Raw genomic sequence first — 19,484 nt, forward strand, 5'->3', positions numbered from 1 at the left:
GATGAGTTATACAGGACTAGACGCCTTGCAGGAAACACACTCTGACCTCTCAACCATCAGTCGCTTCTTGTGCCTAACTCGACTGGCTTCCCGGATGGACTCCCACTTCTGTAAGTCCGTCTCACTGCAAGGACCAGGCATGAAGCTGACTGGAGGCACTGCGGTTCCCAGGGTCCAGGACTGGATCTTCCGGGTCAACATGTCATCCTTCTTCTGCCGATAAGCAGGAACTAATACTCTACAGCTGTTCTTTTTTTCTTTGGACGGGCACGTCCTTTCAAGCACACAAAGAAATTTTGCTTGAATTTCTGGAGGCAGAGTCCAAGGCTCAGGGAAAGGTACTGGCTGGTATCTGTCTGGGGCCCCTGACAGAGGGACCTCTTTCTTCTGGGCTGGGATTCTGCGAACAATCATGTCATCTTTTTCTAAATCTGGAAGGACAGGTTCACCTTCTCTGCATTGCAAAATTATATCTCGCTCTACAGGATCATCCTGCTCCGAGAACCTTCGGAAATCTTCAAAAGCCTGGAGAACACATGGGTTTGCGTGGAAAGCCCCAGTCCTCCTCACAAAGAAATCATCATTCTCTAAATCGGGATCAAGTGCTGATATGTCGAGGTCATCCTTTCTATACCCCGGTGCATAGGAGAGATTCTTCCTGCGAGTTATGAGTCTTGGGCCAGAAGTAGGATCAATTCTGATATTTGTTTCAGAAGATAAGATGTCATCAGAGTATGTCTGAAGGGCCTGGAGTAATAAAAACTGACTGAAGCACAGAAAAGAAAAAGGAAGGGAGAATCTTATTAAGGGTGAGGAGAAAGTTCATTGAGGTAGCCACTCGGGGTGAATTCTTTAATGGAGTGAGGGGAAGGACTCTGGCTTGAAAATGAAGTCTAGTGTAGAAGGCTCCCACTAATGGATTTTCTAGATAGCGCTTAAATACTGCAAGAGCAGAGTCCTCCCTCAGGGAAAGGGGCCACTAGCAAGGCTGTGGGATGTGACTGGAATGTGGAGAGGCCATTAGGCTGTCATACACACATCACATTCTCATTAGCACCTCCCTCATTCTCTCAGCCACAGAGACCTGATTCCCCTCCTGGGAAAGCAGCCCAGACCTTGAAAAGGTCCAAGATTATGGCATCATGCGCTTTATGCAATCGGCAAATCGGCAAGTGTATTTAGCGGGGGCAAGAAAATAAATGCTCTGGTGCAGTTTTTCTTTTCTTTGCAATGCTTTTCATTCATTAGTTGCCCTTTCTAGTCTCTCACCAAAAGTTATTGTCTTTCTTCCTATCTAGTCATATTAATGCCTTTTTTAAATTTTAATATTTTTGTGTGCGTGTACCGTCAAATCAGATCTGACTGGTACAGGAGGAGATTGTCCTTCCTTCCCCGGCAGAGCATCTGGTGGATTCGAACCGTGCACCTCTGGGATTGTAGTTGTAGCTCCTTACCACTAGGCCACCAGAGCTCCCCTCTATCTAGTCATATTAACACCTCTATAACATTAGGTCAAGGCTCCAGAGAGATGACAACTATGTCACATGTAAATATATGCTGTCTTGTACTACAGCATTGAGCTAAATAAGAATGTTTACGCCTACAAACTTCCAAGCTTCCATTCTCACGCAGAAAACATTCATTATGCTTTTCACGCTGAACATACTAACACTGTAAGATGTCAGTGCCCAGCACAGGAAGGCCAGAGGAGGGCGAGTTAATGGCAGCAGCAGCCCACGGCAGACATCTGAGCAAGCAGACAGCCCACGTGCAATGCGCACAGTCCACCTGGGCTGGTTCGAGGTACCACCGGGGCTCCATGCTGCATGAGTGTTCCATGACTTAAGGGCCCTTTGGGCAGCTAGTTCCAGCACCCGTGAACTTCTTTGGCAGTTGCCCTTTGGTCTCTGCTTTGCCTTTTGTATTTTACTAAAAATAGGTGCACCTCCATCAGAGCCCAAGTCCTCATCCTCGGAGTCTGAATTCCTTCTACTGTGGAGTGGTACAGAGGAAGGAAGAGGAGTGAGAGGGGCAAAGGACTAGAGAAAAAGAAAAACACAGAAAACGACACCAAGAAAAACAAAGAAAACGACACCACGCTATGACTACACATGGAAGAGCACACGTTTTAAGAGCTAGATCCTGAAGTTTACATTTAAATAGCAATCCTTTGTAATGGTAAGATGTTACAGGGAACATTAATTAACCTTTCTCGCTCTCTCACTCTCTCTCTGTGCATCCAGATGGGGTATTGAACAGACATCGGAACAACAGAAACATGCCCCAAGACCAACCTGAATCCCTGAAATTCCTTATACCATGGTTTATAAGTTTCCCTTTTAATTCTTTTCCAGTTCAAATCTTCGGGGCTGGAATATTTGGGGAGAAACCGGTCGAAAGTGTTCCCTGGGTTTGGCATGATGGGACTGAGCTTGCGCACATAAAGATCATCCTTTACAATGTTGGGTATGCTTCTTGTCTTTCCTTCTACCTCTTCTACATAACAGGTTTCTTGAACTGTGGACCACTTCTCCACGTGGGGTCCCCAAGTCCTCCTCTGGCTACTGTTCAAAACATCCAATAAGTTAAGAGAGAGTGTGAGCAACTTCATCACAGAGAACACCAAACACATGCTTTCTTGGGCTCACATTCGTGCCACTGTGAAGGAAGCAAATTAGTTCCCATTCTCATCACCACAGCTCCTACAAGAGTTAAGACACTGGACCAGCATCTCATTTTAGCAGCCGGGCTGCCAGATGCATGACAAAGGCTGAAGACAATTCAGTTAGAAGTTGTGTTAAAAGAAACGGACAAACGGCCAAGAATTTTAAGGGTTACTTTCTGTATTAAAACCAAAGGCACAGTGGACCGAGGACAAACATTCCTGACCTCGTCAGCTCGTTCGGAGGAAATGCTTTGGAGATGAAACTCTCGGGACGCTTTATCACCTGAAATCTATGGTTGGCTAAGTCATCCCAAATCACATCAGGCCACGTTCGCTCAGCCTCAGAGTCCGAGTCACTGTCGGAACCACACGCCTCCATCTGATAGGACGTTGAGTTTGACAGGGCACACGCTGCTCTGCCAGGGTGATGGGAAATTAGAGGTGTCTTTTCACGTCCACTGAGATCAATCAAGACAGAAATAAATTGAAGGAGGGAATACAGCAGAGCTCCTGGGGGCTAGCTTAGGTCATCCTGTGCACTGCAAAGATCTACCAAGAAGAAGCCAGAGGCATGCATCTAAAAAAAGAACTGGCCAATCATCACATGCAGGTGTTTTACAATGGGAGAAGGATCGCCAAGGTGTGTGCCTGATGACTGAAAAGATGGGTAAGAAGCAAAAGAAAGGGTTCGTTAATGAAATCTACTTGAAACCCCCACCGCTTTTCATCTTGCTGAAAACAGCCCACTCAGTTTCCAAAGCCCCTGCAATGTGAAGACACAGCCATCGCCTCGCACGCCCCTACCTTGAAAACGAGCCATCTGTTTCCGTGTAGACCGGGCTGGCCCAGCTCCTCCTGTTATCCTCATTTTTGTCTGGTCTTTTCTTCCTCAAGGGCGCCGGCATGTAGGAGGGCTGCTTGCTCTTGTTGGGGAGAAAGCGATTGAATGGTAAAGCAGACTTGGGTTCAATCGCCGAAATCCTCCGATATGACATGTCATCTTTGTTATAATCCTGCATCTTGAACGTGAATTCAGAATCTGTGTCACTTTCGCAGCCTAAAGGAAATAAATAAATAAGTGAAAAGGCACAAGAATGTGCTTCTCTCACCAGATTCTTCATCAACTGAAACCCACACAGCCAGCCTGCCTGCGCTGTCTTTGCCTTGGAAACCCAGGGCTGTGACTGCTAACTGCAGGGAATATTTTTAGAAATTTGTCATGAAGTTGCGATAAGATCCATTCGGAGGAATTCGCTTCGCATACTAGCAGCACACAGGGTGTTCTTTCGCTGTTGTTCACTCTTACGTAGAAAATGTCCCACTTTACTGCCAACCTCTCCTCTTCTTCTCTTCTGTACAACACGAATTTTTCATAAAATGTGTTGGTGTAATGAATGCAGGCAAAATCTGGTGGTAAAATCACACTTAGGATGGGATGCAAAAGCAATACCAAGGGAAACTCAGTAATTGAAAGAAAATAAGGTGACCATCTCATCATGAGAGAACTCTGAAAGACCCTATGAACAATAATTAAAGATAGGACATTGGGCCAGCCAACTTCTAATTTCTCAAAGCACTCTCCAGGCTTGTGTCCAAGTGAGAGCAGCAGACTGACATGAGGCCATGCAAGTGATACTGGGAATACTGTACTGAAATCACTAACACACAAATTCAGAAGAGCATTGTTTGATAGATCTCAATAGTGATACAAAATAATGATCTACTTTCTTAAAAAAATCTCCTCTTAGGGAGCTCTGGTGGCCAAGTGGCAAGAAACTGGACTGCAATCCTAGAGGTACATGGTTCAAACCACCAGACTGCCTGCAGGAGAAGGAGGGGTAATCTCCTCCTGTACCAGTCAGATCCAATTTGACAGTTGCTGTTGTTGTTGTTGTTCTTGTTGTTGTTAAGTGCCGTCGAGTCGCAGGCGACTCATAGCGACCCTATGCAGGAGAGTCCTCACAAAAAAAATTAATAAATTTTTTTTTTTTTAAAATAGTCTCTTATAAAAACCAACCCCAGTGCTGCCTCATTGGTTCAGACCCACAGCAACCCGTCTGCGGAATTCTGAAGCTATAAAGATTTACCAGAGAAAATGTTCATCTTTCTCCAGAGGAGGAGCTAGGGGATTCTAATCACTGACCTTTGGATTAACAGCCCAGTACTTACCCTTACAGCCTCCACCACTGGGCTAGAGGCATAGGCAAAATAAGAGAATGTAAAACACCCCTCAAAGCCAAGCTGATTTCTGTCTCTCTTCCCTTCCTTCTTTCTTTCCAGCATCTTTTGCAAACGATGGTGTTTCCTACCAAGACTCTCTCACAGGTGGGCTGTGTGTCACACCTAGCAGCACCATGCTCTCAGCAAGCAAAACACCTGCAAGGCTAACCTGCCCTACAGGGAGCGTGGACTCCTCCCTCCTGCCTGGCATCGGTCTAGAACAAATAAAACAGAGAAGAGTCCACAGGAAGTGGCTGAGCATACAGCTTGGCGACGGGGCCAGGGCAGGAGGAGAGTCACAGTGAGAAGGGAGAAACCGTAAGGAGCTCTGCCCAGGAGGATTAGCAATCAGGAATTGCTGCTGGCTTTGCCTTTACCACCTCCTAAATGAGGAATTTCTCTTATTTCCCATAAACACACACAGAATTCTTGCCAAAATGTTCACACGCAGAGTTTTCAAAACTCAAACAGGCCATTGTTATTTTTATATTTGCTCAAGTTAAAACCTTTGGTGGAGGGAATCCGTAGAATGATCCCACAGAGTAAGGAAATATCATCACTCTCCAGACAATGACTTTCACATAAAATGCAGGAAGAAGATGTGGCAGTTGACTTCCATGCAGATTTACAGCTTTGGAAACCCTAGTTTCCATTTCTGTCCTGTCCTACAGGGTCACTATGAGTCGATGTCAGTAGGATTGGACTGGTGTGTGCATGAAAGTAAGGGATCTGAGTTTGCAGTCTTGTTATGCTAAAAAATACTATCCTAAGATGTTCTGATAATCAATTTGGACCACAGTGTAACGGGTAACAACAGCACTTTGCTACACAAATCAGGCTGGGGAGCTCTGATGATTTAGTCTGTAGGTGTCTGTGCTGGTAACTGAAAGGACAACCCCTACGGTTGTTTGAATCCACCAGCAGTTATGTGGGAAAAGATGGTAGATCTCACATGCAGTTAGTTTACAACCTCTGAAACCCAATGAAGGGTCAGCTCTGAGTCAATCCTGATTCAAGGGCAATGACTGAGAAAGACAGAAATTAGTTCACGTCACCCCTGTGGCTTCCAGGCAAGTGCTTTTTCCTTTGTCAGTTGGAATTACCAACTTCACATTCTCAATACAGCCTGCAACTCCCTTTCAGAGACTGGGAAGCAGGTGACAGAATTCCTCTGCTTTATGTAACATGTATCAAGCATCTAAGGATGGCACAGTGGTTCAGTACTTACCTGCTAACTGAAAGGTTGGAGGTTCAAAACAACAAGTCTGCAGGAGAAAGACCTACAAATCTGCTCCCATTAAAATCACAGGGGGTGTAGTTCTCCTCTGTCACCTAGGGGTTCCACAAGTTGAAATCAACTTGACAGTATCTGACAACAGCACTACCACTAGACACAAGGCTCAGCAAGAACTTTAGATCGAGACTTCCATTCTGCTGCACTTGAACTCACTGATACTAACATACATCTCATGTACCTTTGATCTTTGCCCTTTTTAGCTAAAAACTGGGTGTTTCATGTTCTTCGGTCAGGACAATGTAATACAGTAGGTGGGGAACCTCAGCTTCTGCTTTTATAATGTAACCAGTGAGATGAATTATAAAATCACTATCATTTCCTTGAAAGTATTGGAATAATCACCTGGGCTATGAAAGTGTCACACACCTAGACAGTAACTAGCCAACAAACACAGCAATATCTTAAGGGTCAATTCTTAAAGAGCTCTTCATACTACTTTATTTTAAACTACTGTTGCTTTTGTTATGTGCCATTCAGCTGGACCTGACTCAAAACTGATCCTTCAGTGGGTTTCCAAAGGCTGTAAATTACAGGAAGAGACTTCCCATCTTTTTTTCGAAGGAGCAGTGGTGGAGTTGAACCACTTGCTTTTGAGTTGGTAATGCAACTCCCTGCCACTGAGCCCCAGACCTCCAAATGCCACTACTACTCTATAAACTAATGAACTTGTTTCTTTACACTGTTAAATAAATTGGTTCAATCCACTGGGTATTGCATTGAGTGTGAATTTCCTATCCAAGCAACTCAAATTTTCATATAATTATACATTTGCTGAAGTAATGAATATAATTTACAAAATTAAAAATATCTGTAATTTAGTCTAAAAGTACTAAATTATCTAAGCTATAAAACATCTGTAATTTATTCTGAAACGACTAAAAAAACAGGCATATAAGGAACACAGAAGCAGAAAAACACAGATATATGATAAAACAAATGTCATAAAATACTATGGTGGAATCTGCATGGTGAGTAAGGTGATGTTCACTATAAAATTATTTCAAGTTTGCTGAAATGTAAATTTTACATGATAAAAATGCCAGGGGAGGGGGGAAATGGAAAGAGAAAAATAATAGTAAAATTAAAGAAGCGAATTGAAACACGTAACAATCTAACACAAATGTATGGAGTGCCCTGCTGGATAAAGTTCAGCAAGTTGTCCCACTAATTCAATCTAACCACAACTCATTTTTTATGTTGATAAGAGAGGAAGTACAAAAATACTTCAAAACATTGAATGTATGGTCTTGATCTGATCAACTCTGAGAAACGTGGGGTTTGCAATCCTGCATTGTTGACACCACCTAATGATCAGAGGAGCAAGTACCAAATTGCATTTCAAGATGTAAAGGACCAAATCCAAGCTGGCAACTGCAGGGCCACTTACTGTCACGAGCCCCTTTCAAGGTGATGTCGGAGGAGCAGCTCGTGAAGGATCTGGACCCGAAGGAGTCCAAGCTCTCAAAGGAGTCTTCTCTCCTGTGACGGGATGCGGACGTGAGCAGCTCCCCGCGCTCCGCACACCAGAGGTCACCGTAGCCGCTGTCCCTGCCGTTCCTCTTCAGACTGCTCGAGTCTTCAAGTGCCTAAGAAGAGATTCCCCAAGAAATAACAAGCTGAGTGAAAACCTCCAAAGCTTTAACCAGTCCTTTACTTACATCATATGTGTACTTTCTCTTGAAAGGACTGAGCAAAAATGGATATGGAGGGACAGATGCACAGCTACAGAGAGAGAAAAAAGATCACATCTGCGGCAGATGGTGCAAAGCAATGAATTCACTTTTCTTTCAACTTTAAATTAAGATTATTTTCCTCAAGAAAATGTTCATGAAAATATTATTTAAGATTAATAATTTGCAGGTATAACAGACTCCCCAAATATCATCTCTGCAAGAGCAGACTTTAAATTGACACCGGATCACCTCCTGGGTGAGTTATTTGACAAGTGCTAGAAGTGTTGTTGATAAGCGAGGAGATTTAAGCGAGATTTCATCTTCTTCAGATGCCAGATACGCCAGTACCAGAGCTGACACTCTGCAGAGTTGACATTTTGTGGTGATATTGTAGGCGCCTACATTGTATCCTGCTATTTCCTAACAGATGGAGTGGCTGAGCCGAACTCTGGTACCACCAAACACTTCTCCAAGATGAAAAGGTAAGGGTGAAAAAGAAAGTGTTAGATCCAATCAAGCCCTGAAGTACGTACTTCGAAACCTTCATATACTCATAACACAAAGAGATGAGCTGTGACATGTGCAAAAGGTACTGACGACTGGGCACCTCAACTATAAAAGAACCTAGGACTCGGTTTTCAAAGAGAACATCATCCTGATGAATCCTCTAGACTGAGTCACCTCCCACTTAACACATGACGAAGTAGCAATAGCTCATCTCAATTTATTTTTTAGAAATTAGGGATTTGAATTGGCCATTATGCACTTAAATGGGACAACCACCCTGATGTCTATTTTTATTAAATGGAAGCAAATAATTTCTAAAAAGAAAGAATATGTTCAAATGCCCCTTAAAGCCTTCCCCACTCCATGATGGCAGGAACAGTAGATGACAGGAACTGGATCTAACAAAAATGAATGTCGCCTTCTCTGAAGTTTTTATGGGAGAATGGAACCAGTTGTTGTTGTTGTTGTTGTTGTTGTTGTGTGCCATCGAGTCATTTGCGACTCATAGCGACCCTATGTACAACAGCCCTAAACCCTGCTCTATCCTGTGCCAATCGCACTGCCTCTGACACACCCATCCCAATTACCAGTCACTGAATCAATCCATCTCATAGAGGGTCTTCCCCTCTTGCGCCGTCCCTCCACCCTCCCAAGCATGATGTCCCTCTCCAAGGACCTGTCCCTCCTTACAACATGTCCAAAGTATGTCAGACAAAGCCCCAGAATCCTTGACTCCAAGGAGCAGCCTGGTTTAACCCTCTCCAGGTTGAATCTGTTTGTTTTCTTGGTAGTCCAGGGTACATTCAATATTCTTCTCCAGCACCACAGCTCAAAGGCATCAATTCTCCTTCTGTCCTCCCTAGTCATTGTCCAACTCTCTGATGCATAACAAGTGATTGCAAAGACCATGGCCTGTATCAGGCGCACCTTAGTCTCCAGAGAGACACCGTTGCTCTTGAGTACTTTAGAGAGGTCCCTAACAACAGACTTTCTCATCGCAATACATTTTTTTATTTCCTGGCTGCTGGTGCCAAGAGTGTTGAGTGTGGAGCCAAGCAAACTGAAGCTGTGAACAATCTCAATCTCTTCGCCATCCATCCTGATGCTACCAATTGGTCCAGTGATGAGAATCTTTTTCTTCTTGACATCAGTCCATACTGAATGGAACCAGTAGTCTTTCATAAAACAGTCTACACCATGATTTTTAGTCTGAGATGAGCAATGTTATGGAGAGGGACCAAGAGCTGGAAAGGAGCATTCACAAAGGTGCCAAAGGTCCACACTGCTTTTAACTGGATGGTCTTAGTTTAAATCGCTGGAAGGCAGTTTTATCTTTGTGCCCAAAGCCTCTCTCACAGCATCTGCCAGAGCCATGTAGCCCCCTGCAATGCAGTAATCTGCCTCCTTCTCCATCTCCTTCAGACTAGACTCCATGATGACGAATTCTTGACTTGTATGTGGGTTTTCCTAGCACTGAGCACAATGCTTATTGCCTATTAATGTCACAACTAAATTCCCTAGAATAATTGACATAAGGAATTAAAATGTGACACTAGCTCCTTACATGATATTGTATAAGGGAAAAATTAAGGCCCCAAGAATCAGTGGAATACCAATTGACATGCTTCAACTAAAAGATACAACCCTGGACGTGCTCACCAGTCTTCCAAAGAAATTTGGAAGACAGCTCACCGGAAAAGATCCGTATTTGCTCCTGTATATCTAAGAAAGGTTTTCAAACAGGATGTGGAAATCACCAAACAATATCATTATTAACACATACAAGTAAAATATCGCTGAAGATAATCCAGAAATGGCTAGAATTGTACATTGACAGAAAACTGCCCGAAGTTCACAGGGGATTTAGAAGAGGCCATGGCACAAGGGATACTATTGTTGAGGTCACATGGATACTGGCCAAAAGCAGAGAACAAGAAAAATGTCTATGTTTGTTTTCTGCCTACGCAAAGGCATTTGACTAAGTGAATCATAACAAACTATGGTTAACAGTGAGAAGAATGCGAATCCCAGAACATTTAATCATGTTTATACAAAATGTATGCCTAGACCAAGAAGTTGTTGTCCAAACAGAACAAATGCTTGGTTTACAATCAAGAAAGGTATGTATTAAGGCTGTATCCTTTCTCTTTATCTATTCGATATACATGCTGAACCAGTACTTTGAGAAGCTGGACCCTATGAAGAAAAATGTGGCATTAGGCTAGGAGGAAGACTCATCAACAACCTGAGTTACACAGATGATACAGCCTGGTTTGCTGAATGTTAGGAGGACTTGAAACACGTGCTATAGAAGATCAAAGTTTACTGCCATCAATATAAATTTTGGAAGCAGGAGTGGCATCCATTTCCTAAACCTCCAGAAATTCTATGAACTTTGATAAATGTCAGTAGCTGTAGAGGGGCTGCAGAAGGCCTTTTGTTCATAAGTCGCTATAAGTCATGCTTGACTCAAAGGCAATCAACAACAACAACAACAATATAAATTACATCTCAAGAAAACAACAGCCCTCATCGCTGGTCAAGGGACAACAGCATGATATGTGGTGAAAAGATTCAAATTGTCAACAATTTCCTCTTACTTTAATAATTTTTTATACAGTGGATCCATAATCAACACCTTCAGCACCAGCAGTCAAGAAATCAAGTTGTACTGTATTGAGAAAGTCTATCAGGGACCTCTTCAAAGTACTGAGGAACAATGATGTCAGTTTGAAGACTAAGGTACACTTGAATTCAAGCCCTACTCTTTTCAGTTGCTTGCTATCTGTCTGGGAGTTGGACAATGACTAAGGATAACAGAAGAAAAACTGATGCCTTTGAGTTGTGATTCTGGAAAAGAGTACTGAAGAGCCCTTGTGCTGATGCCAAAGAAACAAGCAGATATGGTTTGGAGAAGGTGCAGCCAGAGTATTCCTTAGAGGCAAGGATGATGAATCTTCATCTCACATATTCTGAGCATGTTGCTGGAGGCGATATTCCTTGGAAGTGGACACCAGGCAGGAAAGGGGGCAATTATCAAATGAGAGGAAGACCTGAAACAAGGTGGATTGACACAGTGACTGCAACAACATCTGAGATAATAAGGATGGCACAGGATAAAGCAGGGTTCAGATCTGTTGTTTATAGGGTCATTATAAGTCATATTCAAGTCCAAAGTACATAACAACAACAAATTTCTTACGACTGAAAAAAAATCTGGACCTTCAAGACTCTTATAATCTCACCTCTCTATAGTATGTGTGCCAGAATGGACTTAGGTGAAACTATGAAAGATCAGAGTAGAATCAAGGTAAGGTGACAATTTTTTATTCTTGTCTAAAATATACATGCCCTAATCATGGTAATTAGCATTTTTATACAATGAGCTAAGAATCAATGCTGAATATCTTATTGGTATTTAATCATTACCAAAAAAAGCTCAAAGGCAAATACCATTAATGTAATGGTGACAAATCACTTGACTGCTTATTTTCTTCTGAGCCCCTACCCACGCTACCTCAGATAAACGCCCCATTGAGAAGTTAGCTTTCCCATCTAGATCTCTTACAAACAAAGTTTTTGCAGAAGCACTGTCCATTCTGACACGCAGCTTTCCTCACAGCTGTCGTATTGATGTTAAGGATGTGACACGTGTAAATCAGAAGATTCTAACTTTACAACCTTATCAAGATTCACTAGAAGCACTTACTACCGTAGAGAAAGCAGAAGATACATGATGGAGTTACTAGAATGCAAGCATCAGAGATACAGTCACTACATTAAAAGCACTTTAAGATGAAGAAAACGAGTCATTGCCACTCATTTAATGGCTTGAAAGCTCCTGTCTACAATAAGCTAGTTTCATGAGTACGGAAATAATGAAATTATGTATTTCATAAAATGCCTAAGAAAAGAATCAAATAAATATGTCATTAAAGTCCAAATCCCTTGCCATCAAATCAATTCTGACTTATAGTGACTATAAGCTAGAGGGGAATTGTTCTGAAAGGTTCCAAGGCTCTAAATCTTCAGAGAAACATATTGCCTCATTTTTCTCCCACTGAGCAGCTAGTAGATTCAAAGTAGTGGCCTTCTGACTAATAGTCAATGCTTAATACATTATGCTTATTCTACTAGTGTTCTATAGTTCCCATCAAGTTACCTAAAATTAAGTAACAGATTTCTATGCCCAAGAAATTGTTCTGAAATAGACTCACTCACTCCTTGGTGAGTGACATACTGTATATGCTACATGTATATTGACATATACAATAATAAATGAGTAGCTATCCTCTCTACCCAGCCCGATTCTTAGTGGAGTAAAGACACCCAGAGCTGAGGTATTTGTTGCAGAGGAGAAGGGAAGGAAGAGGAGGAGAAAAGAGAACAGGATAGTATTTTAAAATCCATTTATAATATTTAAGGAAAATAGCTATTTTCTTTACCTTAGTCAGAGCTTGTCCTAAAAAAGTCTCAAACGCCTTCAAATTAAGATAGGGTCCACTATAGTAGGGATTGCTTTGTGCTTTTCTGCCCAGCCAATACAGTGTTATCAACACCTTTAAAAAGAAAACCAAGAAAGGAAAAAAATCAGTCTTTTCATTGCAACCACAAAGGCAAGTATGTATCCCAACTAAACAACCTCCCATGTTGAGTCTATTGCAAGACTTTCTAATTTACAGAAAAGAGAAGACATACTAAAAACATTCTTCCAAGAACTCTGTCTAAGCAAATTCTCAAATCCAAAGTCCAGAAGCCAAAAGGCATTCATATTCTTCACTCACTGTTGTTGTTATGTGTCCTCCAGTTAGAACTAAGTGACCCTCCAGGAGATATTCAGGGTGAAAACCTCAAGGAGGAGACTGGCTATCTTTCTCCCATGGAGCATTTGGTGGACTCCAACCACCTGCCTTTAAATAAACAATTCTCTGCTTATCTAAAAATAATATTAAATTTTATCACTTTTTCCAAAAATTCTGCTCTATGTAGAATATTAAAGGTAGTATCAAAGACAGGTTACCCAAGCATACTTTGGCCATATTATCAGAAGGAGTTAATCACGGGACAAAACATGTTTGGTAAAGTAGAGGTTCAGCAAAAAGGGGGAAATCGGCAACGAGATGGAGTAAGAGAGTAGTAGCTGCAACAACAAGCTACAGTAGAGCAGATCAGTGCGGGTGGTGCAGGATCAGACAGGGCTTTGTTTCACTATACACAAAACCACTAGGGGCTGAAGCTGGCTCAGTGGCATCTAAAAGCAACAGCAATGACGACGTCATTTAAGTCTATAACTGAGATGACAAGCAGGCCCGTCCTGGAGAGGGTGAAACGAAGCTGCTCCTTGGAGACAAGGATACTGAAGCTCCGTCTGACAGATCTGAGGCATGTTACCAGGAGTGACTACTTTTCAGAGGGGGACCCCATGCTTGACAAGGTGTAGGGACAGTGCAGGAGAGGAAGACCCTGGATGAGATGGATTGACTCAGTGACTGAGGTGACGGGATTGGTGTCGTCGCTCATGGTAGAGCAGGGGTCAGAGAGGGCTGCTGTGCATAGAGTTGCTATGAGTCACAGGCGACTCTACAGCACAACAACGACAACATAACTGAGATAAAGTGAGAATGCTCCTTAGAAGTGAGACGAGTGGGAGTTGAACTCTTGGTTTGGTTATGGTTATCAGAAGGGAGTAGTTCATGGGAAAAGGCAACATGTTTGGGAAAGTGTGAAAACTAGAGGGACATCGTCAATAAGAAGGACTAACACAGTGGCTGGAGGATGGCTCGGGACTGCGTGGTGTTTCATTCTGTTGGCCATGGCTCACTGTAAGTTCAAGCCAACTCAATGACACCTAACAACAACATTTGTGACTGGTTGGTTTCTAGCAAAAAAATAATTCTAGATGAGATGTAGAATGTATCAAGTTTCTTTAAACCATTTCTCTATTACAGAATATGTAAAATGAAAGTCAATTAATAATGTTCTATTAAAGAAAGTATATCTTACATTTTTCACTCTTCTATCAGTCTCTTCTTGTCTGTAGAGAAAACAAAATAAACTATTAACTAATATCCATAAATCTTAAGTTATTGATGATAAACAAAACAAGAACCCAATTTTTATCCTAAGGCTCTGTGGATATTAATATTGCCCAGAAGTTCAGATACCTCAGTCTAGATATTATCTGAAGAAATTTCCACTGTTAATGGATTAGATTAAATAGATCAGTCAATTTTCTATAAAAAGTAGGTATGATATTGTAACATTATTTTATTCTTTATAACCTGGATAAATTTTTTTCTTTTTGAAGTTTCAATTGAATCAAACTTTTTAAAAAATTTAAGTGTAGTCACAGCAGAAAAAAATACAGAACAAAGAAAGGAAAAAGCTTTGCACTGTGTTTTCTTCTCTGTTATCCAAGTCCCCAGAGCAAACTATTCTGAGACCAAGAGTCCTGCAGATGCTGACGAGAACAATTTATAAAATAGTCATGAAACTCTGCCTAAAGATATTTTACTCTATTACAAGAATCATGGTGTTCTGCTGATCTGTAAAAGGACAAGATATGTATGGAAGAAACTAAGAGGAGACAGATGTCATCTTAATGTTCAAGAGATACAGCGTAAGCTACCTAACAAAGGCTGAATACTCACAGCCATTGAGTTGGTTCAGGACACAGCAGAACTGTCCCCACAGTGTTTCCAAGGTTTAGAAATCTTTGTTGAAGCAGACTCCCTCACCTTTCTCCCCCAGAGCAGCTGGTGAGTTCAAACCCACCTAAGCTCTTTATGAAAGAATGGTCACCCTGAACCAATCTACTTTCCACCTTTAAAAAGCCTCAAATAGCCATTAGTGCAACTTCAGAGACTGAAAAACCCAAATGAGATGAACTCAGGGTGGTTTCCCAGTCTTCGTGTCTATACAAGGGAATATCTATTTCTCATTCTATTAGGTTTTGTGAAATACAGCACACATCCTTGTTATGTATTATAAACATTACGTGTGTGTGTGTGTGTGTGTGTGTGTACAGATAAGATAGACAGATACAGGGGCAAGAGAGAGAAGTATGCATGCACACCCTGCACATGGGAAAAAAATATTTAACTTGGGTTTTAAAGAATGAATAGGATGGTTCATGGAACACACGTGAACCAAAATGAACTTAAAAACATGTGTCTCCTAACCCCCTTAAAAAAAAAGCATAAAATCAAACTCACTATCACCAAGAACTTCCAACTTATGATGACTCTGCATCAGGTTTGCAAGGATGTAAATCCTAACAGAAGGAGACTGCCTCACATTTCACCTGCAGAGTGCGTGGTGACCTTGAAGGGCTTGATTTCCAATGAGCACTGCAGCACAGTTCAAGCCCATTGTCACAGTCACTCTGTCAGGCCATCTTGTTGAGGGCACAATCACTTAAATAATCTGTCTGCTAGCAGCTATTCAATTGAATAGATGCCTTAAAGTGCCAAGTTGATTCCAACACACAGCAGAGCAGGACCACTTGCGGATTCCAAGGTTGAACTAGTAATATGAGTAGACTTGCAAGATTTGTTTTTCACCCACAGAGCTGCTGGTGGTTTTGAACTGCTGGCCTTGTGTCTATCTGCCATGTGTCACCAGAGCTCTATAAATGCTGTTGTTGTGTACTGTTGAGTCAAAACCCACCCAAAGTTGACCTTCCAAGTGTGTTTTCAGACACAGTATATCGCACAGGAGGTGACTGCCCACCATTCTCCCACAGAGCAGGGGGTGGATTAGAACCACCTGCCTTTGGACTGGCACAACTCTTTGGTACAACTCCTTATCAACTAAACCATCAGAGCTCCACAATCACAACAGATATGCTGCTAAAATAATGAAAACAGTAACACAGAATGATGGGAGCTGTAAGAGTGAGAGGGTTTTAATAGTGTCAATAATTAACCATATTTTTATTTTGAAGTTGGTTACACAAAGTATTCACTTTCTAAAACATCTTTGAATTGCACTCTTATTATACTTTTTTAAAAGAATATGTCTACTCTTCAGAATTTGTGCTGTATTCCAAAAGAGTAAAACACAGAATAATCATAACACACGTGTCCAAACCATAATATTGAGTAAAAAGAAATCAAACTTCTAAGAATCAATAGCATTTCATTTTGGAAGTAGTAAATGAAGAAGAATCATTAGAAATTAGAAATTAAAAGTAACAAAAAAACACTGTGTGTAGCCTTTATAAATTAGGACCCAGTATATATGCATCACTCTTAATTAGCCAAAGAACTTTCTGTCTATCAATTAATAAATTGAGAAGGAATGTAAGTACACTCTGTGACACTGTGGTTAAAGTATTCAACTGCTAGTAAAAAGATGATTGGTGTAGTTATTCTGTACCACTGAGTCAGAACTGACCCATAGCTGACTCTCCAGTGGGTTTTCAGGGCAGTTAATCGCACAGGAGGAGACTGCCCATCCATCTCAATCAGTGGTTCAAATTCCCAAGTGCTCCACAGAAGAAATATTAAGCTGTTCAGTTTCCATAATGATTCCCTCTAGGGCAGTTCTATCTTTCTACAGGGTTAGTATGAACCAGAACCAACTGGGTGGAGGTGAGCAGGGGAGACAGACAGTATAGATATTGAGAGAGATCAGTGTCAAGTACTAAGAATGTCCCGGGAGGGAAATCATGACATGTATATGTAATGCAAGTTATTTCCCTTTTACCACAGGCATACTCAAGGCAGAAAGAATAAATGTCCTCCTGAGCCTCTAGCTTGACTTCCACAGCTCCCTAAGGAGGTTTCCAACCCAACATAGTCATTTGCTTTATTAATTTAATCATGATAAAGAAATCACAGAAAAGATACAGTCTATTCAGTGACTAACACTCCTTATAACCCATGACCTTGGCATTAAATCTGTTCACTCATATCACATGCCCTTCAAAATATGTGCATTTATAGCACACTCTTGAATATAACAGTACACAGGCCAAATTAGTGCCCTATCACTGAGACATAATGCCAGGAATTCAAGTAGTAAATGGCTTGTTGGCATGAATACAGTTCACTCTTTAACACAAGCATGTCCCACTGTGTGGAATTCAGCAACCAGGTGGCTCCTCTCCCTGATGTGACCACAGTGTACAACCGAGAGGCCCTTTATATAGAACAAGCATGAGGACAGAAGGGAGCCTTATGGTGACAGGCTGTGTAAGGCAGTCAAGATGCAGCACAACCCACTGAACCACAAAATAAGGCCGCCCTAGCACTAAAAATTTTATTCGTTTCTACAAAAACAAATGTTTCAACACTGAGATAAAATAATGCCACGCTTTGCAGTAAGATATGAGTCACACCAACTATGTTCATCTATGCAATTCATGTAACTTAAAGCTTTCATTTCCTCCTTGATGAGCTGGGGACCATGCCCCCTGTTGCAGTAAATTAGGATGTAATAGATAGATGCTCAGGGGTCCCTAATCTCCTAGTGAAGTTCTCATCAAAAAGCCATTATCTGTACACAGTTACCTACACACCAGCCATTCATTGCCAAATTACTCCCAATAGCCAGAAGGAGAAACTAATATCAACCAAGGAGTGGATAAATAAAATGTGGTGAATAGATGAAATGAAACATAACTCAGTCAAAAAGAGAAATATTTTCCTAATATATGTTATAACATAGATGAGTACTGGAAACATTATGTGGATAAAAAGAAGTCAAAACAGGATTTCCTTTGAATTATGATCTCTCATAAATGAAGCAGACCAAGATAGAGAGTGTGAAGTGGTTTTATCACAGGCAGGAGGAGAAGGAAAAAGGACGCCATTGTTTAAGGGCATTAAGCTTTTGGTTAAACCACGTGGGAAAAATAATGGTGATAGCAGCACAACATGATGAACATGTCATGGAATTACACATGTAAAGATTCTTTACCTAGTGGAATGTACTTGGGGCAGTGGGAGGGGTGCGGGGGGATTGTATACCAGGAAAGGAGTGTTTCTTTTACTTTTGAAAGAGAGGAGCGAACTGGGGGGGGGGGTAGAGGAGTGCAGCAATGAATGAATGGAAATCCAAAATCTCTGTAAATGCTCATTAAAATTATTTTTTAAAAAAAGATTCTTTACTTGGAAAATATTCCACTCTGAATTTTTGACCATGATTTTTTAAAAAGCAGTTATCAATCACTAAGCTGCCATCCTGTGAGGGCTGAACCATCTTAGTCACCATTCTATCTACCACAATTTCTCAACCCAAACTTCCTCACCTCCCATCACTGCTTTCTTTTTGCACACGCAATTAATTATCTAAGGCTAGCCTAGTGGTAAGAAGCTGCACTGCAAACCCTAAAGCACACCGTTCTAATCTACCAGATGCTCTGTGGGAGATGGATGGGCAATTTCCTTTCATATGATTAACTGCCTCTGAAACCTCGCTGAAGGGTCAGCAATGGGTCAGTTCTGACTCGACGGCGAACATCAACAACAACAATTACCTTCTACACGTGTTCTTTGCTGAATCATGACTGAAGTTGATGAAGGATACTGAAGTTACCATGAATGTCAAAAGAAGAACTAAATCTAACTCAGAGGAAGTGGAGACTGAATGCTCCTTACAGATGAAGATGGGAAACTTCATCTCACATACTGTGTTGGCAGGAGGAGCCAGTCCCAGGATAAAGACATGATGCTGGGAAAAGCAGAGATGAGCCGTGAAGATGAAGCGCCTCAACACAATGGATATACAATGAGTACAAATGGATAGTAACGATGGCAGAGATTGTAAGGATAGTGGGATCAGGCAGTAATTCTTATCACCATCAGTCAGAGATCGCAAAGCTGCACCCAACAACAACAACAATCTACTATACTTGTTTGTTTATGATGTGTCTCTCCTCCAACAGAATCGGAAAAGCTTTCTGTTGGTTTTGTTTAGCCTCATTTCCTAAGTACCTTAAAATAGAGTCTACCACGTGACAGCTGCATCACCAATATTTGTTTTAAAATGCCTCACACGCAGATGTTCTCAACAATTTGTGCAATTGTTTTCTTTTAACTTAGAATATGTAAGTTAGCAAGAAAAATCTGCACTGACAAAAGCTCAGGAGCTTTTAATAAATAAGCATATGATATTA

General features: G+C 41.5%; 1 protein-coding gene across 1 annotated transcript in view; it reads right to left on the bottom strand.

The window, feature by feature from the left end:
- LMO7 (LIM domain 7) overlaps positions 1–19,484 on the bottom strand; it is a 131,978-nt gene that overhangs the window by 62,720 nt on the left and 49,774 nt on the right. Inside the window, exons 2-7 of the mRNA XM_006901130.1 lie at positions 14,366–14,396; positions 12,808–12,921; positions 7,570–7,768; positions 3,470–3,722; positions 2,295–2,564; positions 47–766 (exon numbers count right to left, since the gene is read on the bottom strand). Of these exons, the coding sequence (XP_006901192.1) occupies positions 47–766; positions 2,295–2,564; positions 3,470–3,684 (1,205 nt within the window). The 5' untranslated portion in view covers positions 3,685–3,722; positions 7,570–7,768; positions 12,808–12,921; positions 14,366–14,396. The remainder of the gene's footprint in view (positions 1–46; positions 767–2,294; positions 2,565–3,469; positions 3,723–7,569; positions 7,769–12,807; positions 12,922–14,365; positions 14,397–19,484) is intronic.

The sequence above is a fragment of the Elephantulus edwardii genome, unplaced genomic scaffold, assembly GCF_000299155.1.
Source record: "Elephantulus edwardii isolate Elephantulus edwardi_28Jun2011 unplaced genomic scaffold, EleEdw1.0 scaffold00309, whole genome shotgun sequence".
Classification (NCBI taxonomy): domain Eukaryota; kingdom Metazoa; phylum Chordata; class Mammalia; order Macroscelidea; family Macroscelididae; genus Elephantulus; species Elephantulus edwardii.